Source organism: Lagopus leucura, unplaced genomic scaffold, assembly GCF_019238085.1.
Source record: "Lagopus leucura isolate 7727_CA_CO unplaced genomic scaffold, USGS_WTPT01 Super-Scaffold_739, whole genome shotgun sequence".
Taxonomy (NCBI): domain Eukaryota; kingdom Metazoa; phylum Chordata; class Aves; order Galliformes; family Phasianidae; genus Lagopus; species Lagopus leucura.
This window is the reverse complement of record NW_024962255.1, coordinates 15991285-16018166: the sequence shown is the minus strand read 5'-3', so window position 1 is coordinate 16018166 and position 26882 is coordinate 15991285. Positions and strand designations below refer to the sequence as shown.

The following is a 26882-nucleotide window of genomic DNA, read 5'->3' as shown; positions in this document are numbered from 1 at the left end:
TCTGTAAACTGCAGTCACATCTTGTGTTTCCAAAAAGGGACCTTCTCTGCAGTTGGAAGAGCAGGGCAGTTTGATAACCACTTCTGTACAGTGTGGTTTTGCTTCCCTAGTCCTCCTCCTCCTGCCAGCTTAGGGCAATCCTCATGATCTGTTTAGTAAGTTAAACAAGACCCTTTCCCATACTTGTACTAAACTGCTGCCAGGAGTGTCTGGAGCCTTAGTGGAAGGGTCTGCTCTCCTTCTCCTCATACTAAAGGAGGGGTTCATGCACCCTAGTAGGCTATTGCAGAGCCTGCTAGTCGCAGGTGTCTCATGCATTTGTCAGAGAACAGCTCCCACATCCTTCAGAGTCTGAGGGAGTCTTCTCTACGTTGTGTGTCACACTGCTATAACCACACAGAGTATGTAATGCCATCCTTCTCTTTGGGTGACTGTGAGAAGCAGCTCTCGTAATAGTTCTGTTTTATATTCAGCTTAGTGCTTTGCCTTAGTTTAATATCCTCCTGGAACTAGTCTATTCCATGTGCCTTTTTGATGTACTTCTGACCTTTTGCCCTTCTTTAGTCCTTCTTGAGAGTGGCAGCTTACTCTGTAGCCTTGTGTACACAAAAGCTGCATGTTTTGTTCTGGAGCACAACTTTCTAGCTGACTGTATGACTGCTCTTGATGCAGCTGAGTGACCACTGCAGGTATCCCATGTCCTGGGGTAGATAAAGTGCTGTCACCTACCTTCTTGGTAGTATGAGCAAGGTGTAATACCTTACTTCCCAAGTGTCTCTCTGATAAAGTCCTGAGCTGTTCCTGAATTCAAGGATAAACCAGCAGTGTATATCTGTACCTCTATTTGTATCCATAAGACTGTTCTGCCTCTAGCTCCTATATTCTTTTTGCTACTAATTTTAAAGATAAAGCATCTGACAGTAGTTCTACTTTAGTTTTGTGGAGCATTTATGTGAGATTCTTGGGCTTTGAAATCTGCGTGGTCACTGTGCTGCAACATGTGAGCAAATCTGGCGTGCCACTGAATAGCTAGTGCACAGATTAGAGCACCAAACTCCAGTGCTAGAGAAACATTTAACCAATGAGGTGACATTTCTTGTATGCAGAAGCATTGCTGTACTTAACCATATTTGCTACCTGTTTTATTTAGAGCTGTTAATTCATCAAATACAGGAGGATAAAAATATGATACAGTAAGTTAGCTCTATAGTAGGAAGATTGTCCCAGATTGTTATAGGTATCTACGGGTATAGAATTGACTATTGGAAAGACTGACTGTCCTTATGAAGTCATGCTCTTGAAAGCCAGGCTTTCACTGTTTGCTGTTCTTGGATTTCTTTTTCAGGAACCCAAAGAGCTATATTTAAGCAAGCTATGAGACACTGGGAGAAGCACACTTGTGTGACGTTTGTGGAAAGAACTGATGAAGAGAGTTTCATTGTGTTCACATACAGAACATGTGGGTAAGTGATACGTACAGTGTCTGCAGCTATCAAAGTTGCAGGCATCTCTTTCATTACAAATGGCTTTGTAAGTCTAGCTCTGGCCAGAATATAACAACAGCCACTTGGGGGTATCTTTCTGTTTCAGATCCTTTTCCTGAGATAACACTTAAGTGTAAGCATGCATTTTTACAGACGTGGTTATTTATATTTTTTTCTACATATACACCTATGTGTATGCATGTGTGTGTATATATACAAATATATACTTACATACCTACTTACATATGCAGCTACATGTATGTAGATATATATAGAAACATATGCACACTCATATACTTACAAATATAAATACATATAGTGTATGAAGCAGGTAGCTTGTACCTATCTCAGTCTTTCCTAATTCACTGATGAACTGAATGGGTTTACGGCTTTTCTCTTCCAGATGCTGTTCATACGTGGGTCGCCGAGGAGGGGGCCCTCAGGCCATATCCATTGGAAAGAACTGTGATAAGTTTGGTATTGTGGCTCATGAGCTAGGTCATGTGGTGGGTTTCTGGCATGAGCACACACGGCCAGACAGAGACCAGCATGTCACAATCATCAGAGAGAACATACAGCAAGGTAAAATGGCACTTCAGGTTATTCAACCTGGCTTTTGGATGGATGGCAATCTTCCTTACTGGGCTTGTGCAAAACTGCTGTGAGATGGGATGGAGGAGAAATATTTCTATTCTTTGCCTAGAGTAAGGGTCAAAATAGTTGAATGAATATAGATTTGGGGCATCCAGGCAGAATTGTTGGGTTGTAGGAGGATATTCCTTTAATTCCAGACTCCCAGAATTGGAAGAACTAAGGGATTTGTTTTTTCCCTTTGTTTAACATCACAGGTCAGGAATACAACTTTTTAAAGATGGAAGCCGGGGAAGTGAACTCACTTGGAGAGACCTATGACTTCGACAGCATCATGCACTATGCTAGAAACACATTCTCCAGGTGAGAATTGTAGATTATCTGTCTTTAGACAGGTAACTCTTAGCAGTTGTCATAAGCTGTGCAGGATGTGTAGAGCCTAGGATGAGATCTGTGATCTATTACAGAGATATGTGGTGGTTGCAGTAAGCTTTGAAAACATTTGAAAAAGCAAAGTGCTTGAAGAGAGGTATGGTGGGCTACTGTATTCCCCTGCCTACTATATTCATCTTCTACTGATGGTCTCAGAGACTATTTAAAGCTGTAGCAGTATGTCTTAGAACCTCCACAGTCAACATGTGTGTAAATCTGCCCTCCTGCAGGGGGGTAAAGCTAAAATCAGCTTCGAATTTTGGTAGTAGTACAGCTCATAGTTTGGAGTTATAATATTGCCTTCTGAGTCCTCAGCAACTTTGCCAAGGAATTGGTGTCAGGCCATTATTTTTAATTACACATTTGTGTTTTTTTTTTAAACTATTTATGCACTCTAGATCATGGCCTTTTCAGGCTTGTGATTCTGTGTTGTTAGGTTTTTCATGGAGAATTTTTCAGTTCTGTTCCTGTCTCAGCTTCTTGACTAAATTCTGTGTGGGCTATTTGCCCTTGACTCTCATTTCTTCTATCTAGATGGAGCTTGCTTTCTGAGTAGAGGGCTCAGGAAGGTGTGTATGGAAAGGGGGAAATGAACATAAATTTATGTCCTGAATTTGGAATGAGAACTACTGGATGACCAGCTCTACTTTGCTACGTTATTTGAAGGTTTTTCAATAAACAGAATAGAAGCTTTCTTCCCTACATACCTCAAGTAAAGGAGATGAGAAGCAGAGCTCAAAATTTTATTCTGAATAAATTTTTTGCTAATATTAAATGCATCTTTGGGGCTTTTAAAATCTTCTTATTTGCCAGTTGTATGGCAGTGCTAAGCCTAATGTTTTGTGCTTTTGTTTCTGAAACTTTGCATCAACCACGAGAAAATATCAAACCTGCTGAAGTACTGCTTGTTATGGCAGGGAGAGATGGTGGTTGGGCAAAGATGTATTGCTGCCTTCAGAGATTTCTTTGTATCAGATACCCAAAGCAAATGATTTTATTTCCCTTGAGGCATCTGCTGGACTGCCCCAGCATTTGCTGGACTCTAAATAGATGGAATTGTCTTGCACAAAAGCAGGATTAAGTTATTACTGCCATTTATATTGTGGATGCCTTTGAGTCTGTCTCACTTGAAAACCAGGGTCCTTCAGAACACTGCTGGCCAAAAATGGATACAAATGGCAAGAGTCCTTCCAAATCTAAATTGATGCTTAATAGGATTTTTAAGTCTGTTTTCTTTAAGTCTTTTGTCTCTGTGACCCACCCTCACCCCAGCAGCAATCTTTGTGCAGTAATTGAACTGAGCACTAAGTGCATCTGTGGGCTGATTGTGCTTTCAGAGTAAATAGGCAGTGCTGGGAACAGGCTTTTACTTAACCAAAACCTGTTTTGAGATCTACTGCCCCAGGCGAATTATGCTTACTTTGACCAATGAGTGTGGATACAGATTTGTGAACTTGTGCATGTCTCTTCACCTTACTGAGTTTTGCAGGTGCTGGCCAATTGCTGCTAACAAAGACGTAGGACCCACGAAGATACTAAGTTCCAGCAAAGTTCGTTATGGCTAATGGCTAGATATGGGAGACAGTCTCTCTATGACACTTCTAAGGAAAGGACTGTAGCAGGTGTGTGAATAGTTCAGCAGGTACAGAAAGTTCACATGGGAAAAAAGATGGTATAATTCTCTGCTGGTGGAGAACAGCGTATGGATGAGGACCAGGTGACGGAGTTATGAATCATATGGCATGAGAAGCTCTAAAGCTGAATCTGTGACTCGCTGAAGCAGCTCTTACACTGCAGTCAGCACAGGCTTGTTGCTTATAAGTTCTGGTGAACACTGATAACAAATCATATGGTATTTGACATTGTTAAATACTGCCCCAAATCCTAGGATGTATTTACACTTTCTGTCGTGGACATGAAGTTTAGATACTGTTTTTCTGGGACACGATGATCCCTGCCAGTGGAAGTAGCACTACTGGGAATTGCTGCAGGAGTGACTTACAGTTTTCCATTCAAAGTGACGTTTATCACTTGCATCTGTGATGGGTGAGGAGTATAGTCTTAAAGGCTGTAATGACAGCGAGAAGTTTTTGCCATGATAACTTCTCTCTGTGTTAGAAAGCTGCCTGTTTTACGAAGTGTGGCTACAGGCTTATATTTTCTGGTGCATTCTTTACAAATATGGAAGCAAATTGTTTAATTTTACTATCTTAAAATTTCTATTATCACTGTCCAGACCTACAAATGGCAGTTTAACACTACGGGAGTTTAAACCTCTACAGACTCCAAAGCAAACAGTGGTTTGCTTTAGTCCAGTAGGCCTGACACTCATCAAATGTACGACTTCTTATTAGCAGTGTTGCTAACCCCAAGGGGGCTTATTTGGACAGCATGGTACTGCTGTGACCTATGTGGTCTAGGCCAGAAAAATGCTCTCTTGTTATCAGTTCCTTTGTTTGTGAAATGACAAGAACTATATTCAGTGCCTCCTAATTTGGAGTCGTGTTTGGCAACAATGCTTGTTTAGGGAGTAGGCGATTCAGTTGGTGGAAACTATAAAACCTAAAATCTTGCTGCCCCAGCCCATGTTACAGCCATCGAGAAAAAAATGCTTGGCAGATAACAATCAATCACAAGGTAATTTGAAATTGAGTTGTTTGTGTTGTGTGAGCAATTCCCTAGATGTACACAGTGACTGGGAGGCTGGAGGTTGTGAATATGCAGTTGTGAGGACTGTGATAGTCAAAAGAATCAAAGGTTTACCTTCACAAGTGGTGGTTACTCTTACAGTTTGTCAGCCTTTCCTGGTTGAGTCTGGAAGTCAGCAGGAAGCATTTCACTTGCCTCATAAGTACATCCCTGCCAAACATTAATTAACATTAACATTAATTAATTCTTCTCTGAACTCCTGAGGAGGCTTGAAAATGTAACATGAGCAAAACAACCTGTCTCTGTGTTACTCCTGGGGTTGGAGGATTTATTTTTTTTATACAAACATTCAGACTGAAGCATACAGCTGGCATTTAGAATGCAACACTGAATTTGTCAATCAAAACTTGATGTATTTCAGAGCTTGCAAGTAGTGCTTTATAGTGTAGATCAGGAATTTTTTTACTACTGGAAAAAAGCTCCTTCCGTGACTCTTTTTTTTTTTTTTTTTTTTTTAAAGTAGATTAAATTATTTCCCTTCTATTTCTCCTGTCAGCTTGCATATTTACAAAATATATTGATCCATAAAGTGTTTCTTGACATTTTTCAAAAATTCCACTTGCAGTTTTTATTTAAAATTAAAGCAAAATTCTCACAAACTTTATTTTCCTGAGGCTCTCACTCAGCTGAGCAGCCCAATGAACCAAATTGTTGTCTGCTTAGACCTCAGCTCACACTTTTGAAGATCCTTGTATCAGGACTTGCAGCACTAAAATTACTGCCCTTACTGTCCCACTGGGCTCTATGGACAGCAGTATCTTTTCCATCAGAAAGAAGTCTGCCTCAAGGAGCCAATACCAAAGCTTCAAAACCTCTGTCAGCACTGACACTGTCAGGGTTGTTAGGTATTCAGGAGTGCAGTGAAATGGTTCCAATGGACTGGACAGCCTGATTACTAGAGCTTAGATTTTTACCAACCTGGCATTCCATTTTCTGATTATTCCCTCTCACATTAGCTGTGCAGTTTTAACGATGTCTCTTGCGTGCAAGCTCTTGTTTGTGTGCACTGACTCTGCGTTTTGATGGAAGTGAGGCCTGAACTTAAATCCTTTATCAAACTGAGATCAGAAGTGCAGTAGACAGCTCTTGAGTATGAAGCAAGGAGAAAAAGGCAGAGACAAATGGAGTTATTAGTCTGGCAATTCATGCAGAACAAAGGTAGAGCACTTGATCTATTTCTTGTCTGTGGCAACCACAGCCATTGCCACAGTTCAGCCTCACCTGCTACCAAACAAACTTCCTTTCCCTCTGCTCGTAAGTGTCCAGTGTGCACTTCTGCTTAGTCAGATGTGTCATGTACCTTCTGCAAGAATATATGCCTTTACTCATTCATGGCAATAAATGTGTCCATTCTGAAACAGCAATTAGTGGCTATCCTGATATATCAGAGATTTGCTTTGCAAGTCTTGCAAGATTTGCCTGTACGTTTGGAAGCTATCTGCTGTACACTGATGACCACCTCAAGACATGTTTATCATAATCTGCCTTACTCTTACTTATTAGCACGGGATATGTGCTCAAAGACGACCTGCAAGGATGGCTTTGTGTTCATCATGTCACTTTCCCTGCTTCACTGCTCTTTGTCTCTCTGCTCTTCCCTTTAGAGGGGTTTTCCTCGACACCATCCTTCCCCGTCGTGATGATAATGGAGTCCGGCCAACTATTGGTCAGCGTGTTCGCCTGAGTCAGGGAGACATTGCTCAGGCAAGGAAGTTGTACAAGTGCCCAGGTAAATATGGCTTGTGGGAAGGGCTACAGCTTTAGTGTAGACACAGTTTGTCTGGAAAGCAATGAAAATCAAGAGCACCTTTGGTGAAAGAAGTCAGGAATTGTAGGCCATCAAATGCATTAAGCTGAAGGTGTGGAAGAACTGCACTTGCTTAACATGTCTCTTGTTAGTATTTTGCTTGTATTCTTGTTTGGTTAGGGTTTTAGTTTCTCCAGTGTTCTCTACTGAGACTTTGTAAGAGAAGTGTAGAGTAGCTGCAGTGTTAGCATTTTGTTAGTGTTTTCATATAAATATCCTTTCTAGAATTAAGGCTCTGTTTGTAGAAAATGAAATTGATATGTAAGACCATAGACGGCTGGTAAGCAGAAATTAGCAAAATGGCAAAGGATTTTCTGATAAACTTGGGTCTCTGCATACCAACCCTCAAAATTTTATCTTTTTATACACGTGCTCTCCCAAGGAGAGCTTTATTGAAACTTCAAGTGATTATGGTGTGTTGCACTAAAGCTTTGGGTATGACATGGAAGCTCAAAGATGCAGGACTAGTTGCTGCAAGTGGTTGCTTTGGGCTGCTCAAGGAAGGATTGTATTCCTCTTTCTGCTGCAAAAGAGGTAGTAGACTGAGGAGAGCTTTTGTAGACAACCCATCTAGTTATATCTGACTACTGAAGACTGGTAGTATGAGTCTTGCTTTATCCAGAGTCTGCAAAGATTAGCAAAAAGAGTTATCTATGAGAATAGAAGGATCCTTTTAAAATGGAGATGATAGACAACAGACATTTATGCAACAGTTATGGATGAATAGATTAAAAAAAGAAAACTAGATTTCAGAGAAGTCAGCCAGACTTAAGGATGTGCAGAGTATGAAGATATAAATAGAGGATTTGAAGAATGATCACACCTGTCTAGCACCTGTGTCAAGGATTGCAGCAACTGAGAATGGGGAAATTATGGAAGGTGTGATGCTAGGAGGGAGTAAATGTAGAAAGCACTGAGTTTCTGCTGGTGGCGGAACATCCATGAGAAGATACTTGATAATAGAGTTGCCCTAGTTTTGCAGTATGACTCTAACATGTGTAATAATGTAGGTAAGGAAAAAAGACTTTTGCAAACGTTGCCCAGGAGTTTGGCCATCATATTGATGTGGCCTCACTTGATCACAAACATTTTCTAAATCAGTGTATGCTAAGCAAAACAAAAAATTAATCTATGTGGAGAAAACATATATTGGAGAGAGGGGAGAAGGTGATGGGTAGGAGAACAAGGTTTTACCAATATACAGAGGCATATCTTAAGATCATAGAAACATCAAGTTTGGGAAAGACCTCCAAGATCATGTAGTTCAACTGTCCATCTACAACCCATATTTCCTCACTAAACCATGTCCCTTAGTACCACATCAAAACTCTTCTTGAACACTTACATAGATGGTGACTCAGCCACCTCACTGGGCAGCCCATTCCGATTCCTGACTACTCTTTCAGAGAAGAAATTTTTCCTAATATCCAACCTGAACCTCCCCTGGCACAACTTAAAGCCATTTCTTGTTCTTGTAATCCTATCACTGTTGGAGAAAAGGCCAACCTTCACCTCATCACAACTGCTTTTCAGGGAGCTGTAGAGAGCAATAAGGTCTCCCCTGAGCTTCCTCTTCTTCAGGCTAAACGATCCCATTTCTTTCTACTCATAAGACTTGTGCTCCAAACCTCTCACCAACTCTGCCCTTCTCTGGACACACTGCAGAGGCTCAATGTCTTTCTTGCAGTGGCAAGCCCAAAATCAGACATGGTATTTGAGGTGCAGCCTCAGCAGTGCTGGGTACGTGGGGATGCTCACTGCCTTGCTCCTGCTGGCTGCACTGTTTCTGATACACACCAGGATGCCACTGGCCCTTCTTGGCAACTTAAGCATTCTACTGCCTCACGTTTAGCTGAGCATTAACCAACACCCACAGGTCCATTTCCTACACAGTCTTCCTGCCACTCTGTCCCAAGTCTGTAGTGTTGCCATGAGCAATGCTTAAGTGAGCAGCTGGCTAGCACTGGTGTGTGAATTATTTACAAAGCTATGGAAAGTGGTCTATAATTGATGTGCATGTCCTCCTCTTTTATCCAGGTACAGGTCAGAAAGTATGAGTTCATTAGGGCCTACAATAAATTCTGAGGCACAGCAATACTTCAGAGACTGGGATGTTAGGGAATCAGGTATAACTTTTCTAGGTGTACTAGTCCTAACTAGCAATTCTTTCTTTACATAACTCTTTTCTCAAACATGTAGTTGGAGATGTAGTTCTAAGGAAACTATCTTCTACTTCTCAGAGATGTATTTCTAAGAAAATTATCTCCTTTTACTTTAAGGATTGAACTGTCTGAATATTTGAAAAAAAAAAATAATTAGAGATGTCTTGCACTGTTTTTCTCTGAGTCAGATTTAATAAAATCAGGCTTCTCACTTAATCTGTAGTCAGTTCTTCCAGCTCAGATTTCTTGAGGCAAACTGAAAAGCTACTTTTGGCCTGAGGTTAAAGCCAAACTAAAAGCTACAAAGCAACTTTTTTTTTTTAGTGAGGACCCTTCTGAGCTTCAAGTTTTCTGCTTACAGAGTAAAACACTTATACTCTTTCACCCCCCCCCCCCCCCCAAAACTTAGCAAAGGTTATTGCAGTTCAGAAAATACTTGACAGAATAATGCTAAGAGCTTTAAGCTCTTGAAACCAATTTTCTTCAAATATCTATTGCTTTATTTGGACCAAAATTTATAAACAAGTTGCTTTTGAAGATAAATGGTACAGCATTTTTGATGCAACTGCATCACTGCAACTGCAGTTTGAATCTATGGCTTGGAAAAACAGTTCTTCAAAGCACAGGAGTTAAAACCCAAAGGACTTCAGTTGTATGTCTTTGCAGGATCTGACTGAGATTTTTGGGTAAGGAAACTTTGTTCAATAGCCAAGCTGAGGAATTTAAGGTGAAACATGATCACTTAATCCAGAAGTTGAATGGCAGAAGGTTTCCCATGTAGTAGGAGTGTTTGAGAACCCCCACAAGAACTAGAAATGATATAAGAAGAGCTAAAAGTGTACTTGTATGAACCAGAAGGACTGTTATTTATTAGAAGAGATGTGGCTCTCCAACTCATTAGGTTTGTGGCCCCTATGTTTAGGGCTGTCTTAACTTTCCCATTCTAGAACCCTGCTGCTTTAAATTGCTCTTAATTTCCCAAAGCTTACACCTGCTGGGTTGTGCCAAGCCAGGTGAAACCAGAGGAAATTACTGAAGGTATTTCTGAAAGGAAATAGCAGTAAATGCTAGTTTTGGTATGGCACCACAGTTGAGGATTGGATGAATGTATTCACTCCAGAAAACTTTAAAATATCCTGTTTTGGTGCTAAAGAAAACAGGACTGTATAGCTCTTCTAACTGCACGGGGATGGTTAAGCATTTCATTGAGCATGGTCATGCATTATGTCATCCCATCCAATGCTCTGTGCAGTATCAAAAAGATTTGCCAGTAAGCTTATGAGCAGAGAAAGTGCCTGTCTTTCTATTTCATTTGCAAAGGAGTTTTGACGTATTTGCCTCTTTCACTTCATGTCTGTTCCTTTTTAGTAGCTTAGATGTGCAACAGACTCTTCATCATATGTGAAAACTACATCAGCTTTTTGGATCCCAGAAGCACTGAACTATAGTCTTATTGGACCTATCGGTTTATTTGATACTAAGAGGAGTAAATCTATATTACTTATTGATGTCCACTACAAGAGACTATATTCTGTGCTTACACGTACATTGTTCCTTACTATTCTGCTCCCTCCTACACATATAGGCAGTTGCCCTCCTCTGCTTTGAAAGGCCAGCCTCTCCCAGCATGAATGGAGCCTCTCTGAGGCTCTGCGAAGTTCAGATAATTAGCAAGGTCTCATTTCATGATGCTTTAGCGAGTATTATTTGGTAGTAAGTATGTTAGTAGCTTCTCCATAGTTACACTATTACGTGTTTTTGCCAGTTACTGTGCTATTACATTTAAGAGAACTAAGTTTGGGCTGGGAAACCTTCACTGTGGTTCAGTTGACTGGGTATCTTCTTTATCATTTGCTATTGTGGTAATATAGTGTATTTTGCAGTTTCCTTATAATCTTGTGAGGGGCAACTTTGTTTTTTTTTTTTAGTGGAGAAAAAGCATGTGTATACCTTGTGAGTTTTGGATTGGCATATCTTGCCAGATGTTGGCATTCCTAGAACAATCCTAGGCTGGTGGCCACTCCAGTCAGTACTGACCCAGTGGCAATACCAGAGGATCAGGTGAAGAGTGGCTTGCTACATGCAGGGATTATATGATTGATATGCCTGTGTGCCTGGGATTATATGATTGATATGCCTACAGAGTGGCTGGAAGGCAGTGTAGAGGAAATGGACCTGGGGGTACTGATTGATGCTTGGCTGCCAGTAGTGTGCCCGGGTGGCCAAGAAGGCCAATGGCATCCTGACTCGTGTCAGAAATGGTGTTGCCAGCAGGAACAGGGAAGTGATTGTTCTCCTGTACTCAGCACTGGTGAGGCCACACCTCGAGTACTGTGTTCAGTTTTGGGCCCCTCACTGCAAGAAAGACATTGAGGCCCTGGAGTGGGTTCAAAGAAGGGCGACAAAGCTGGTGAGAGGTCTGGAGCACAGGTCTTATGAGGAGCGGCTGAAGGAGCTGGGAATGTTCAGCCTGGAGAAGAGGAGGCTCAGGGGAGACCTCATTGCTCTCTATAGCTACCTGAAAGAAGGTTGTAGTGAGCTCTGAGGGTTGGTCTCGTTTCTTCTCTTGTGCAACTGGTGATAGGACTAGAGGGGATGGCTTCGAGATGTGCCGGAAGAGATTTAGTCTGCACTTTAGGAAATACTACTTCTCTGAAAGTGGGAAGGGCTGCCCAGGGAGGTGCTGGAGTCGCTGACCCTGGAGGTGTTCAAGGAATGTTTGGATTTTGTGATGAAGGATATGGTTTAGGGAGAACTACTGGTGATAAGTGGATGGTTGGACTGGTTGATCTTATAGATCTTTTCTAACCTTGCTATTTCTGTGATTCTGTGGGATTCAGCTTTTTTTGAGATATCATGTTTTTCCTGGTTGAGAGTTCTGGGAGCATCCTGGGAGAAAGAATTAGATCCCAGCAGACTGTGCCATGGACAACAAGGCAATAAATCTCTGCAAGATGTGAAAAGGGAGAAGTGTGTGTGCGTCCTGGAAATGTCCATTTTTCTTCTCCTGTGCATGCAAGTCACCATTTTTTACCACCAGCAGCTCTGCTCACCTGCTAAGCTTGCTGGGAGAGTCTGGAGGAGGCATAAGTTATTACTGCAAAGTACTTTGAAACTAAAACTTCCCATGCAATGCTTCTTTGTGGCTGGATAATGGTAAGGGGATTTCTCAGGGCTCAAAACTGTTTGAACAGTTTGGAGGTTTTTGAACTCTCATGTTTTTTGCTTCATCCCTTCAGGGCAGATGCATGTATTTTCCTGTTTGTTTGGTTTTTGTTTTTGTTTTTGTTTTTTTTTCCAATGGTGCTTCTTTCTAGTACTTTTAAGTACATTTGTCTTTCCTGACAGGAATCAATTTGCCAGAGATAATGCTGCCTCAACTTATTCCTAGTAGTGATCTACCTTCCAGAGCACCTGTAGGAACTGGTTGGTTGAGCAAAAAATCCCTTTTTGTGCCCCTGCCTATTGTTCATCAAGTCTGACCTGCCAAACTGCGGGTCAAATTACTGCAGGGAAATCAAGAAGTTCTGGTCTACATGACTCCTTTCCCTTTTCTAAAGATACCAAACTTTTTGAATGGGACTGCCCTCTTTTCACCTCCAACTTCCAACCTGCCTATCAAATATGATCATGGCTGAAAAAATTAATGAGTATGCGATAGTATAAGGCAGAGAATCCCCTGGCACTCCCATAAGAAAGGGAGCCAGATATTCAGTTTTGTCAGATCCTTCAAAGCACTGCTGCTTAACAAGGGATTTTTGGAAGCTGCCTTACCATCACTGAGGAATCCAATTTGCAGGTCGAGGGGAGCTTTATAATGTCAGTGAGTTATGATGTTAGAAAAACAACCTGAGAGCAGGCAAGCCAAGGTCCCCTCTCTTTGGGAGTGGTATTTGCACATGTCTAGTGAGTATTCTGATGGATGAGAATAGAAGTTTTTGATTTGTGTGGTTCTGCAACATAGCTGGTCAGCTTCTCTGGACATATGTGTGGTCATTCCTTGTTCCAACAAGATCCTCCTGGCTCAGAACAGGAACTACAGTAGCTGCTGCTTTCCCACATTTTGGTAGCTTCCTGAAGGAGTGTTTGCAAATTGTTTACTTCCTAAAGGTAACACTGGAATCTACATTTCATCAATGGCAGCAGGAGACAAACATGAAAGTGTAGAGCAGAATGAGCTGCAGCGTTCATATTTTATCTTGCATAGTGTAACATCAACGTAGATGCTAGACAGCCAAAGATGTGGTGCAAGTAGAACTTGCCCTGCTTTTTTTGCAAAGTTCTAACCCAAGACACTAACGAGTAACTACAGAGAATGTCAACTAGAAGTACTGAGAAGGGTGAACAGATTTGGTGGAAGCAGTCGTGGGATTGCAAATTGAGGTGGACTAACGTTTTTTTATTTTATTAATGGATAAGACATTCCTCAGTAGGACTGAAACTTTGAAAGTTCTGACACGTGGAAAGAAGGTGAAGGAAGATGTGTGCCTTTTTAAAAGCTGTTTCCTCTGTGTCCTCGTGCTGATAATCTGTCCCAGGAATCCTAAAACATTTCACATCACACCTTCAGCAGCAGCTGACCTTATGGCAGTACCATGAATGAACATCCTTAGAGTATGAGTTACCAGCCTTCTTGGAGCAGCTATGTGCACACATTTTGTTAGAGCTCAATATCCTTTAGAGAGTCACTTCTTGTGGCTGATTTTTCTGACGTCCTCTTCTCTCTCAGCTTGTGGAGAAACTCTGCAGGACAGCACAGGGAATTTCTCAGCTCCTGGCTTTCCAAGTGGCTATCCCTCATACTCCCACTGTGTCTGGAGAATCTCAGTGACCCCAGGAGAGAAGGTAGGTGACACGTGGACTAGCTGTAAGTGTACTATTCACTCCCCTTATGTGAGTTTTGCTTGAGATGCTAAATATTAACTGTTGCCAACTGTTGACTTCTGCGTGCCTGGACTGCAGGAATGGGGTCTGTCCTGCCAGAGATGGGGGTCAGGAATTAGTGGCTCTGACAAGAGGTAACACTGGAATAGAATCCTCTTGTAGGTTTGGGCTGTCAGTTGATCCCCGATCCCTCTTCTCGTTTCACAGATACACCCTGCCTGGACAGTTTCCTCAGTTATTCAGCTTGCCACCTGCTAACTCAGATCGAGCTGATAGCTGACGAAGTGTTCTTTCAAACCAAGTGCTGGTCGGATGAGTTGGATAAAATATACTGACAAGACAGAAGGGAGCTGAGGAGTTGAGTGACATCAGTAGCCTGTCCCTGTCATGTGGGCATAATGCCTCTGTCAGGAGAACCCTGCTCCCAGCCTTGAAACACTGGGGCCTGCTGTGCATCAATCAGCTGCTCTGTCCACTTTTCAGCTCCTTTTGTTTTATTGATCTTCCTGTGGAAACAAAATCTGTCATTAATCCATTATGCCAGCCCTTCAGGCCTTTCATGTCTTACTGGACTGCAATAATGCATGGCCTGACTTGGGTGCTTCTTGACAGAACAGCTTTGCTGAGGACCGCCCTGAAGACACACTTAGGACTGAGACTTGGAAGAACAAAGGAAAGTGCAGTTGTCTTGCTTCTGGACTCAGTTCTGTCATCTTTAGGCCTGGTCCTATACTGTACTGAGCTCTTGATGTTGGCTTCAGGGAGAGCTTTGCAAGGTCCCAAGAACAGTCCAGGTTTTGGAAAAAATTCTGTGGCAAACAATATATATAAGTTATTACATGGCTTAAATCTTGCAAGGACAAAAAAAAGCCATGAGAATATCCATCCAGTGACTTCCAGAACGAAGCATGTAATCCTTGTTACAGGGGAAGGATGCCAGTGGGATAACACTTTCTTGCTGAAATCTGCCCTGGAAAGCGTTTGAACACAATGTATGAGTGGCAGTGTCAGAATGTGGAAACTTGTCAGCAGAAGTAGCTATGTCTTACTGGAGATGTTTGTATAATGGAATAAATCCCAAGCATCTCCATTTTTGGGAAATATGTGTCTCTATAATATTCACATTAATTAAAACTAAGCGTTCCATTTTTAACTTTTTTTTTAAAGGAGACTTTTAGTTGCATTTTAGTAACTGTGAAGCAGTGACTGTGTGAATAACAAAATGTATAGTAAAATGCCATCTTCTGTCATGTACTGTATGGAATAATTACAATTCCTTGAGAAGCCTTTCTTTTTTTTTGAGAAAAATTAATTTGAAAATCTAACTTGTTCTCCACCTATTTTTTTTTATGTGTACTCATTTATGCAACACTGTAGCAGAGATGAAATAGACTTGATTTTGAAGTAGCTCCCATTCCAAAGATAAGTGTGTAGTCTGTCCTTTCAGATCATGTTGAATTTCACATCAATGGATCTATTTAAAAGCCGGCTTTGTTGGTATGATTATGTGGAGGTGCGTGATGGCTACTGGAGGAAGGCTCCCTTACTAGGTGAGAAGCTGCTTCATCTTTAACTGCTTTTTTTTTTTTTTTTTTTTTTTTTTTTTTGTGCTTTTAAAGCATATTTTGGGGGGGAAGGAGTGGGAGGAACAAAAAGTATCCCAACACCATTAAAAAAAAAAAAAAAAAAAAAAAAAACCAACTTTCTTTACCTGCAAGGAACCTGTGTCCAGACAGACAGAGCACTGGTCATTAATGTTAGGTATGTCAGCACATTATATGTGCATCAAATGATCAATGCTCCAGTCCTCTAGTAGCAAAGACTTTATTCCTTTCATTTTCTAGCTTGTGAACTGAGTCAGAGAGGGAAATGAATGAAAGGCATGGCTGAGATTAGAAGTGTGTGGTCTCTGGAGCTTTATGATGCGTTTTTCATAAGATTTAAATGGAACTATCAGACGGTAAGAATGAAGAAGACATGCAGTTCCTGTCCAAAGCTCCTGACCTTATTTCTTCTTAAGAATACAAATCAGAGAGTAATAGAACAGTTTGAGTTGGAGGGCACCTTAAAGATCATCTAGCTCCAACCCTCTGCCACGGGTAAGCACATCTTCTACAGGATCAAGTTGCACATAGTCCCATCTAACCTAGCCTTGAACACTTCCAGGGACGGAGCATCCACAGCTTCTCTGTGTAGTCCGTTCTGGACCCAGCACTCTGTACTTTAAGTCTCTGTAATTCTAGTGGGGAATTTATCTCTGGGCCCAAGGATTACTGATAATGCCTAGAATATCAAACTCTGCAAAGGCTCTATTTCTCCCGAAGATCTCAAAGTGCAGCTCTCCCTTTGTACTCTCTGTATTCATTTCTCTGTATCTTGCTGTCATAACTGCAAGTTGTCTGCCACCTAAGTGGGCAGCCAGAATTCTCACCTGCTTTTACCAGCTTTGCTGCTGGCTCAGATCCTGTCTTCTGACCACGTGTCTTTACATCTGAAAATTGTAAAGACTACTTCCATCTGAAAGTTAAAAGTCAATCAGCTTCTACCACCACCAGTTTCACTAGAGTTGAGGTGCCCAGGCTGCAGCATGTATCTAGGCTAATGTGAGGTCAGTGGGGCAATGGAAGTTTAGGTGCCAAGTTCACCTTAGCCCAAGGGACATTCCAGCTGTAACACAGGATGAAGTTCTTAGGTTGGAACTGTACTGCTCTCTACAGGTCTCTGTGGGCCTGTGTTTCAGTGTGGAGTTGGCGGCTGTTTTTATTACTTCCTGCCTGTTTTGGGGTTGGCAGCAATTATTGTTTTCTGTTACACATGCTTCAGGTAACATTGCTCCAGTAGCTGTAATTTCAGCCCTTGTTACTTATTTTTTTTTCTGGCAAGTAATTTGAAGGTATTTCAGAAGCCGAGCCACCTTCCTTTCACTTTCATGCAGGTAGACTTGTGAGTGTTTCCATCTGGAATGAGACACTGGTTGAAGAGGCTCCTGCAAGGGGCTGAGCCCATGAAATTAGCTCAGCAGAGGCAAACAGACGGCAGTTCAGCAGGGGGTGGGGAGAGGGATTAATGTGAATTGTGAAAGCATGGACTTCTTGCAGAGGGGAAAAAAAAATAATACATGTGCACTGCATATTTTCCCAGGGTGAAAACCTTGCCTTTAAATGTATAACATTTTATGAATGGGCCCTTTATCACACTCTGAGGAGTTTGCTCATTCTAGTTCCTCATCTGTTTCCTCTCCTTGACACCCTTGTCAAACTGCAAGTCTAAATCCAGGAGGCAGTTGCTCAGTGACCCTAGAGGAAAGAGTTTTGCAGCACTGATGCTGTTTGTTAGTATTCTTTTTGGTAGCACAGATGGGAGATACAATTATGCTGTATGTATGTTATGCCGTATGCCTGTGTCACACTGCCCAAACAGTGCTGGGTAGCTTTGGTACACAGGCTAAGGATAGAATTGCCAAATACAGCTTGTGTCTGGACTAATAATTGAATGAAGGACTCTACAAGGAGAAAAAAAATTGGTGATGAAACTGCCACTGAAGTTGGTGATGAAACTGCCATGACTCACTTTCCATGCATTCTTATTTCCCTTTACTGCCTATCACAGGGGCAGAACACTCACATCCTTGAAGGCCATGGGCATTCTGAGGCTGCCAAGTAGTGAAGATAGGGTAAGCAGAGCCAAAAGTGACAACCATCTGATTGTAGGCAGATGACTACACAGGGGACATCTTGGCTTTTAATGCATAGAATTCATGTCAACCACTCTGCCCTTTGTATGTAGGAAAGCAGCAGCCTTCTCTGTCCACCAGTAAACAGGACTCAAATGATCTGTTTCCTTCTTCAGTGCAGAGCACTTAATGCAGCCTGCTAATGGGAACTAAGTTACTATTTTGTCAGTAAGCAATTACCCAGGTTTTCACTTAGACAAGGATGTTCAAAGAAGCCATTCTCTAGTTTCATAAGGCCAGGATCAGGTTCCCTGTCACCACTGCTGTGACTGAACTTCTGAATAACTGCTCTCTGCTTCTGTTAAATTCGACTTAGGGATTCAGTTGGACGAGATGCCAGTTTTTGCTCTGTTACCCTGAGGAGCCTCTGTCTGGGACAGGTAGAGAAACACTAGAACAATTTTAGGGTTGTTGAGGTTGTTCAGGCTGCTCTGGCAGATGCCTTCTGCAGCTGCTCTGTTCCAGGATTCTCCATTGCTGGCAAGATTCAGGTATTTACCAATGCTGATGAACACCAGAGAGCAAAAAGGGCACTTGGTCACAAATCTACAGAGTGAAAGAGACTGGATGACTGCAAAGGTTTAACCAGAAGGAGGTTTGCTAGGAATAAGATCAGAGGATAAGGGATTTTTAGTACTAGCAACAGGATGAGCTGTGTTGGTGCTGTGGGAGATCTGCAAAATCCTCTTTTCAGTATGGTTACATCCCACCTTCCATTTGACTTGTATAGGAATTTCTGAGGCTTAGTAGGTAGGAAGGACAGATCCTTTATGTCCCATCTCCAAAAGGATGGTGGATAGTTCTCCTCTATCAGCTCCTTTGTCCAGTCATGTGAATCAAAACAGGAACCCCTCTGAATTTACTGAGGCAGCAGAGGTTGTGTCCATAATAACTGAATTCTGCTCCCTGCAGAATTCTTCAATTTAATAATTGAAGAGAATACATATTAATGTGGGGGGAGAGAGAAATTCAGAAACATGAGTGGTGGAAGTGAAAGGGTGTCTTATACAAGCACTGCTCCTTTAACCACAGACTGTCTTTGCTTCCTGGAACCACAGGTGCCCGCTACCAGTGGCTGTACTGCCTGGAGATCTTGATCATCTTTTTCCTGCCTTCTAGGTAGATTTTGTGGTGACAAGATCCCTGAACCAGTAATCTCCACGGACAGCAGGCTGTGGATCGAGTTCCGGAGCAGCAGTAACATCCTGGGCAAAGGCTTCTTTGTGGTCTATGAAGGTACAGCCTTTAGTTAGTAGTGTATTGCATTGCATGGAGCAGTCAAAACAGGGCACAAGGATTTATGGGATCAGTAGGACTTCTGCTTCACCATTTAGTTAGACACAGCACCCGCTCACGCTTTCATGGGGATCAGCAGAATTTGTGGGTTGTTGCAGCAGGTAAGATATGGCTCTTCTAACTGGATTATCATAATTCCTTTTGAGGAATAGAATGGCAGCACAGAGCAATGGCTTCCAGTCATAGGCCAGGGTTCTGTTTGCACTGACCCACCCCTGCAAGCAGCAGTGTTCTGTATAGCAGGTGTTGCTTCTAGTAATTTAACAAAGTTCTGTTTCAGATCTTTTATATTGCTTAATGCAGGTGTTTCTTCTTTCTTAAATGCAGAGGCTGCTCTTTGGTTTCTTGTGTGTTTTACTTACAGAATATTAGAAATTAGCATGGCAGATTTTCTGCAGATCCAGGTACTTTGGAAACTTCTGTGACAGTGGGATGCTGAGACAGTTTTAGAGGAGAATGCTTCCAAAATCATTAGTGAATCTCATCAAGTAGTTCACTTAGAAGGCACCTATAGAAATAAGCAAGTCCAACTGCCTGACCACTTCAGAGCTAGCTGAAGGTTGAACTGTTTTGTTGAGGATGTTCTACAAATGCCTCTCTTTAAAAATAGTTACTGCAGTAACTGAAAATTCCTGATCTTAGTCCTATAACAGTGCAGGCTAATCTAAAGCCTCTGGGATGTCTCTGTTGTCCACAATTTGACTATGAATAATTATTTCCTTTCGTTTTCTATTACTGACACAGCATTAATGCAATAGCTCTGGTTACCAACCACTGAAGTGAGTTTCACTCCTATTTGCTACAAGTTCACCTGCTGTTCTCACTATTATTTTTTTCACCATTACACTGCACATCTGTAGTGTTCTTTTCCAGAACAGCTCTGTAGTCTGTAACACCCACACTCATTACTCAAATACTCGTAGGTTCTGACCTGTTCTCCATATATTTCTTGGGGCATTTTTACATTGATCTCCAAAGTATATTCATGTGCAAAGCCACTGACCGCATCAATACTAACAGTAGCTTTTGTTTTGAAATGCTCTAACAGTAAATGTTTTTTTACCCACTAATTTAAACATCCAATCTTTTTGCATCTCTTCCTTTCTATCAACATAGACGATACATTTTCTTGAAGTGGACACATGTTCAAATTCAATCTTATGAATACGATCGCTTAAAGCTATTTCCCAAACAGCCACCAAATCTGTCATCTTCTGTAAGTGGCTGCACCAATACTTCCACAGGGCTCTCCTCCCTGTTGCTGTTTTGAGCCTCAAAATCAGTAACATTCCTTTTCCACATACACTTATTTTTGACAGTAAAGATTTTAAAATATGTAAAGGCCTTCATTGTTCTCTGGACAACAGGCATTTTCTTGGAAGAATCAGTCATGAGTTTAAATATAACTGTCCTGATGATGCATCATGTTTCAGTAGCCACAGGAACAAGCATGGCTTTGAAAATCCAGTGCTGAGTGTCCAGTATACTCGTGAATAATGATACTAACAGAAGGAGGCAAAGAAAATGCAGGACTGTTGGGGAAGTGCAAGTAAAGCATATGAGGATTTCACAATCGTGTGGAGCTTTTTCACAGGAGAAATATCTGATTTCTGCAGGATCTCCTATCCCAGAGATGAAAGTAGCTTGCCAGATTTTTTTGACATTTCTCCTGAGAAGCAGCTGTTGCAGCACCATGTGGTTTGTAACACCCCTTTTGTGGTAGTTTGTGGGAATTTGCACTAACCAGAATAGTGAGTTCCTAATAGACTGTTTTATTTTGACCTATTGCTTTTGTGGACTAGTCAACTTAGTTCTTACCAGTGGAGAATAGCCCACCATATCTGTTCTAATTTTTTAAAGGACAAAAAGCAAAGGTAGGACTGTTCTTAGGAAACTACATCTCTGTTCTTCATCATAATGTATTAATATGATATCTTGTTTTATATTGAAAAATTACACTGAAAGATTTTTTTAATATTAACTACATCCCAAGGGTTGAAAAAAAAAGGGTTGTTTCTCTGGATAATTTTTCCTGTTTCTTGTTAATGAATAAATGACCCCTACAGGTTGGTCCAGTAAAGAGGAGCAATGCTTACTTCATGTGAAATCTGAGGAGAGCAAGCAAAAGTGCAGTGTGCATCTAGTTGTACTTTGCGTTCCTCTGATTAGTCATATTTACCCTCTTGCTGTTAGCATAAGCACTTTTCAAGGCGCCAGTTTTTACGTAATTTTTTCATGTAAGCAATTTCCCTTTGAAAAGGTAGGAAATCTGTTGCTAAGCCTGAAAGCAAGTACAGAGTATGAGTGGTGGAAGCCAGTTTGTATCACTGATGGCCCATTTCTTAATTCTTTTCTTAGCTCATTCTTGTCTTGTTAAAAGGATGGGTAATAAGATTGTTAGCATCTCTCCAAATACTTTATTTGCTGAAATTGGAGAGAGTTAAAAAATCATCCTTAATAAGAATTTCCCACTGATTCAACTGCATGTAGTATCTCATTTATTTCCTCCATTGTAATGTAGTTTACTCAGATGATTTGTGACTTCTGTGTTTAGACAGTACGTGTAATTTTTATTTCCAAGGGAGGCTGCCCTGAATTCTCTAACTTTCTGTTAATTTTTGTCCAGAAGTTCTGTGTTTCTCTTAGTTCCTCTTTCTTCTTTTGAAATCTTCTCCCTCACATTTTGAAAAGCAAAAGTGGGTCTTCAGACTGCTTTGCTGAGAGCACAGGTAAACTCTTGTGCATTCAAACTTCGCTGGGAGCTGTATGGGTGAGGACTGACTTTTGGGTTGGTTTCCTCCAGTTCTTGACTTTAAAGTTTTAAATAGATGGGAGGAAAGATGTAGAAGCATGTAGCCACATAACAGAATTATTTTTTGGTAAATCACATAATGTAGTGAAAGTGTCTACATTATTCCTTTCAAGAGATTCAAGATGAAGAAGATGCTGGTGGCTTTGCTTTAAAACACTGCTAGCAGCCCAGAATTTATCATTTCTGTACATTGCTCAGGCTATGTCAACAGTCTCATCCATTTAGCAGTAAAACTCTTCCTATGTAGTTAAACACTCAACTGAAATTTAATGGGAGCTATTGCAATGGGTAGAGAGAATATTGTTTCCTGTCTGTTTTATGGCTATTAAAAAATAATAAGACTTGTCAATTCTCTGCTCTTTTAATCCTCTTTTTGTTTGATAGGGAGGTTCCCTGGAAGGTCATAGAATCACAGAATGGTATAGTTTGGAAAGAATGTTAAATATCATCTAGTTCCAACCCCCACCTTTGGCAGGGCTGCCACACACCAGATCAGGCTGCCCTGGGTGCCATCAACCTAGCCTTGAACACCCTCTGACTAAAGAATTTCTTCATCTAATCCAAATCTCCCCTCACCTTATTTAAAGCCATTCCACCTTGTCCTGTTGCTACTGAACCATGTAAGAAGTCAATCCCCCCTCCTGCCTACAAGCTCCCCTCAAGTACTGGAAGGCGGTAGCATGGTCTCCCCAGAGCTTTTGCTTCTTCATGCGTGCACCAGAATGGCCTCTTGAGTGTTGCTCGATGAACAGTTCAGTTTATGCTTGTTAATATCGCCATCTCGTGGCTGGATTACATCTGCAGCTTTTTGTTTGGATTTTTTTCTTCCCTTCTTTGCTTGGTCCTTATTGCTGTCTGCAAGGGTTAAGCAGTTATGGAGGTGACCTGGAGTGTGAAACACACAAATCCACAGCATTTCTATGCCCCAGTGAGTTCACTCTGTAAAGAGGTTTTACAGCAAGATGGGAGACACTTTCAAAGATGAAACATTGGATTTTGGAAAACCTTCCATGACGTGTGTTGCTTTTGTGGAACAAGTACTATTGATGCAGATTTGAATGGGGAAGAAGGCTATGTATGGAGTTTTTTGTTGTTTTTTTTTTTTTTTTACCTAAGAAAAAGCTTACAATCACATGGTTTTGTTGCATGTTTCTTTATGAAGCTATTTGTGGTGGAGAAATTCGCAAAGATGCTGGCCAGATCCAGTCTCCTAATTATCCAGATGACTACAGACCTTCCAAAGAATGCATCTGGAAGATCACAGTTTCTGAGGGCTATCACATAGGGATCTCATTCCAAGCATTTGAGGTGAGAAATGTCTTTGCAAGCACTTGAACAGGTATTGTTTCAGCTCTGTAGATCCTTTAAAATGAAAAAGGTGTAAATAATTATATTCAAAACAAACAAACTTTTCATCTCTCCTCACCAGAAGTTTGCTCAGAGATTTCAAAGCCAACTTTTAAATTTTCAATGAATTTAAAAATTAGGAAGAACTAGAATGCACAAAAAACTGTGAATGTTAAGTAAGGGACTCATGAGTCCTTAAGATTTCACTCCAGTCAAATAAAATTGATGGTCACAAGCCAAGCAAACAGCTCCGTGCTGGTGCTGCTGGTACTTCTGCAGATTTCAGCATGTTTGTGGCTGTCAAAATAGATATCACATTTTCAGATGGTAGATCATGAAAAGTTCAGAAAGTTTACTATTGGTTATAGGATGGCATTCACTCTTAGGTAGGTGCCCAGTGATATATTGTATAAGTCACAGACTGCTGATAGGACCTCAGTTTTTACATAAATCCTATCTAGCTAATTAATTCTTCTGGCTTATGCACACTTGCTGCACTTGTCCAGGAAAGGGCAGGTACCATTACTTTCCTGACAGCAAACCCAAGGCTATTTCTTGAGCCTATGCTTACAGCTTCTCATAGAAGAGCAATTTATCATGGAAAGATCAGAGACTAAGTTTCATTGGAAAGTAGCCATGAAATAGAAATAAACTGAAATCTGAGCATGTTTGAATGTGATTTCCGCTGCAGGAGCGACAGCAGCTATGAAGCAAGAACTTAGTTGTGACCAGTTTCTTAGGATGCTCTTTTTGAAGCTGACTGCTGGCCAAAGCATAACTAGGTAGCTAGCCTGGTTCAGAGTGCTCATGCCGACAATTTACAGGCCCACCCTTTCCCATTTGCAGATTGAGTGGCATGATACATGTTCTTATGACTACCTGGAGATCCGAGATGGCCTCACTGAAAACAGCCCACTGATTGGTCAGTTCTGTGGCTATGAGAAACCAGAAGATATTAAATCCAGTTCAAATAAGATATGGATGAAGTTTGCATCTGATGCAACCATCAGTAAAGCAGGCTTTGCAGCAAATTTCTTCAAAGGTATGTGATCTGGTACCTCTCAAGGTCAAACTTAGGAAATGCTTATCCAATAACTTACTGACAAAGTTACCATTGCATCTACTTCTAGTTAAAAGCAGTTAGACTTGTCTGCCAATATTAAGTCTATACATGTTTTACTTTAAAACTGTAGAAGAGTTTGTTGCTGAGTCATGAACAGCACTGGTTAAGACAGAATCTACATCAAAAAAATATTAGATTTTACATGCCATTACTAGTGCAGACCCTAACACATTTTGTATCACAGTGAGATGGATTTTGAACCGCATTTATCTGCACCAGGGATACTGATATTTGCAAAGAAGGTATACTACTGTACAAAGAGTGTTATAAAAAAAAAAAAAAAAAACAAACACACAACCAAAAACCTCTCTGTTTAAGTTCTATCCCCCAAAAGAAAACTTTTGGAGAGGAAGTGATTTGCAATCTAAGTAGAATTTCAGGGAAAATTCCAGAATGCTTTTGGAGACAAATGTGTTCATATACTGAAATCTTCTTCAGGAAGATATGAAGGCATTTTTTTTTAAGAACTGGACCCAAGCCATGGTTCTTCACCAGCATCCTGGCTTGATAGAGGCAGGAGCCAAACATCTAACCTCTTGGGAAAATACATTACTGAGTTGCTTTGAGGTAGTCAAAGTTTCTTTTACTTGTTTACAACTGTCATTGAACCCAATAGATACAGCTCCAATATTTGGATTAGTCCTTTATTTCTACTTGTGCCCTGCATCAAAACTGATTACCAGATTGCTGGCAAATACTGTGAATTTTTTCATCCCGTTTCCTGGACAATTCTCACAGTACCTAGATTGCCTGTTACAAAATTCACAGTTCCACATGGATACAAAATGTAGCTGGTTCTTCCTCACATTGGCTTCTTTCAGGAGTTCAGGCTGATTGTGCCAGGAATGTCTTCCAGTGACTAGCACTACCATAAGAATGTTAGTAAAATGTTCCAGTAAGGGCTGTACGTGGAATCAGGGGTCAGAGTGAGAAGAGTAAATCTGGCCATCTGTATATTAAACTGTCAGCTCAGGTTGTTAAGGTTGAGAACCTGACTACAAAATCTGGGATAGAAACTAATGTGTTCCTGAAAACGAACAGCTATTTCATGCACTCCCAACTATGTTGCTGCTCCCTGTTCAGCATGGTATGGCCTCCCACAGCTCCATGCATGTGGGCACCATAATGGGCTGGTTTCTGGTAGCTCACGTCACTCGAGCATGAGGAATAGAAACAAAGTAAACAAACCCAAAACCAATTGGCAAATGAGAATATAATAAAGTGAAGTCTTTACAAGGGACCTTGTAAAGGGGATTTGGCTGGTTGGGAAAGTGTGACTTGTTCTGGTTTCTTCTTGATAGAAATGGATGAATGTTCTCAGCCAGACAATGGTGGATGTGAGCAACACTGTGAGAACACGCTGGGCAGCTACAAATGCACCTGTGAGCCTGGTTATGAGTTGGCAGCCGATAAAAAGAGCTGTGAAGGTGGGTAATGTGCATATTGAGGCATCTACCTATCAGGTTGGTACTGCAACTAACAGTGGAAATGAACAGGCTTGGAGACAATACTCCTTTCCTCTCCATTTCTTTTTATCTGTTCCCCCGTCACATCCCTGTAAATTGTCAACATGTTCAATTGAAAAGTTTGGGGTGAAAGACAGAAGGCATCCTTATTCTCTACTGTTGTGGCCAAGGATCCAAGTTCAGACCAGATTTTGCACTGGTGGCGGGAGGAATGTTGGAACCTGATAGCGGCCCAGAAGAATTTCAATCCAAGGCTTATTTTTTTTTAATAAGATATTTCTATTGTAGACTGACATCAATGTTTTGCATGCAAAACAGGCTTTGTCTGTACTGAGGAGTCAATTCTAATTTCCAGTTATGGGGGGAAAAAGCACTTCTTCAACAGAAACTGTTTCTGTCAGTATTCTGTGTGGGCAAATAGCCTGCCCCACCCCAGACAGCTGTGCTCACTCTGGAGTGGAATGCAATGCTGTGTTGTCCCTCAGATGAAGTTCTGTCTCCCCTAAAACTAGTGAAGTGCTAAATGTAATAAGCAAATGGTTTGGGAAGTTTGGGTGAAAATCCAAATGCTTTGTGCACTTCTTGTTTGTTTTATTAGGTTCAACAAAATGCTTGGTTTTGTATAACTCTACTGCAACAAGTCTATAAAACGCTTAAGTTAATAAACACACCTGTTGCACTTTTTTTTGCATTGAAGCTGTCCCCTGTGGATTTTGATGTTCTGGCAGGGTCTCATTATTTCAAAGAAATAACAAGAAAAAAATGTTTTGTTGCAAGTAGAATCTTGCACCAGAAGAGCAAACCAAGCTTGATTTCTCTAAGGCAAAACCATGTCCTCTTTCAAAAGAGTGGAGCTGAGATGTCCTGAATTTTTAAAGGAAACGAGGAAGTAAAGCTAAGTCCCTGGCTTTGCTTTGCATTTTCCATAGTGAAAGTGCAGTCTACATGTTAAATTTGAAATTATAAGGTTAATAAACTGAGTGTGGGTGAATTTACCAAGCTGACGTTTACAATTGTATTGTGCATATTAAGTCAA

At 41.1% G+C, this 26882-nt stretch overlaps 1 protein-coding gene and 1 pseudogene across 1 annotated transcript in view; one reads left to right on the top strand and one right to left on the bottom strand.

The window, feature by feature from the left end:
* The window catches only part of TLL2 (tolloid like 2), a 59209-nt gene that overhangs the window by 22936 nt on the left and 9391 nt on the right, over nt 1-26882 (top strand). Inside the window, exons 5-14 of the mRNA XM_042863149.1 lie at nt 1346-1463; nt 1888-2066; nt 2333-2438; nt 6821-6945; nt 13915-14030; nt 15517-15619; nt 18922-19038; nt 23073-23218; nt 24104-24299; nt 25682-25807. Coding sequence (XP_042719083.1) covers nt 1346-1463; nt 1888-2066; nt 2333-2438; nt 6821-6945; nt 13915-14030; nt 15517-15619; nt 18922-19038; nt 23073-23218; nt 24104-24299; nt 25682-25807 — 1332 coding nt within the window. The remainder of the gene's footprint in view (nt 1-1345; nt 1464-1887; nt 2067-2332; nt 2439-6820; nt 6946-13914; nt 14031-15516; nt 15620-18921; nt 19039-23072; nt 23219-24103; nt 24300-25681; nt 25808-26882) is intronic.
* On the bottom strand, nt 19758-20312 carry LOC122175611 (annotated as a pseudogene).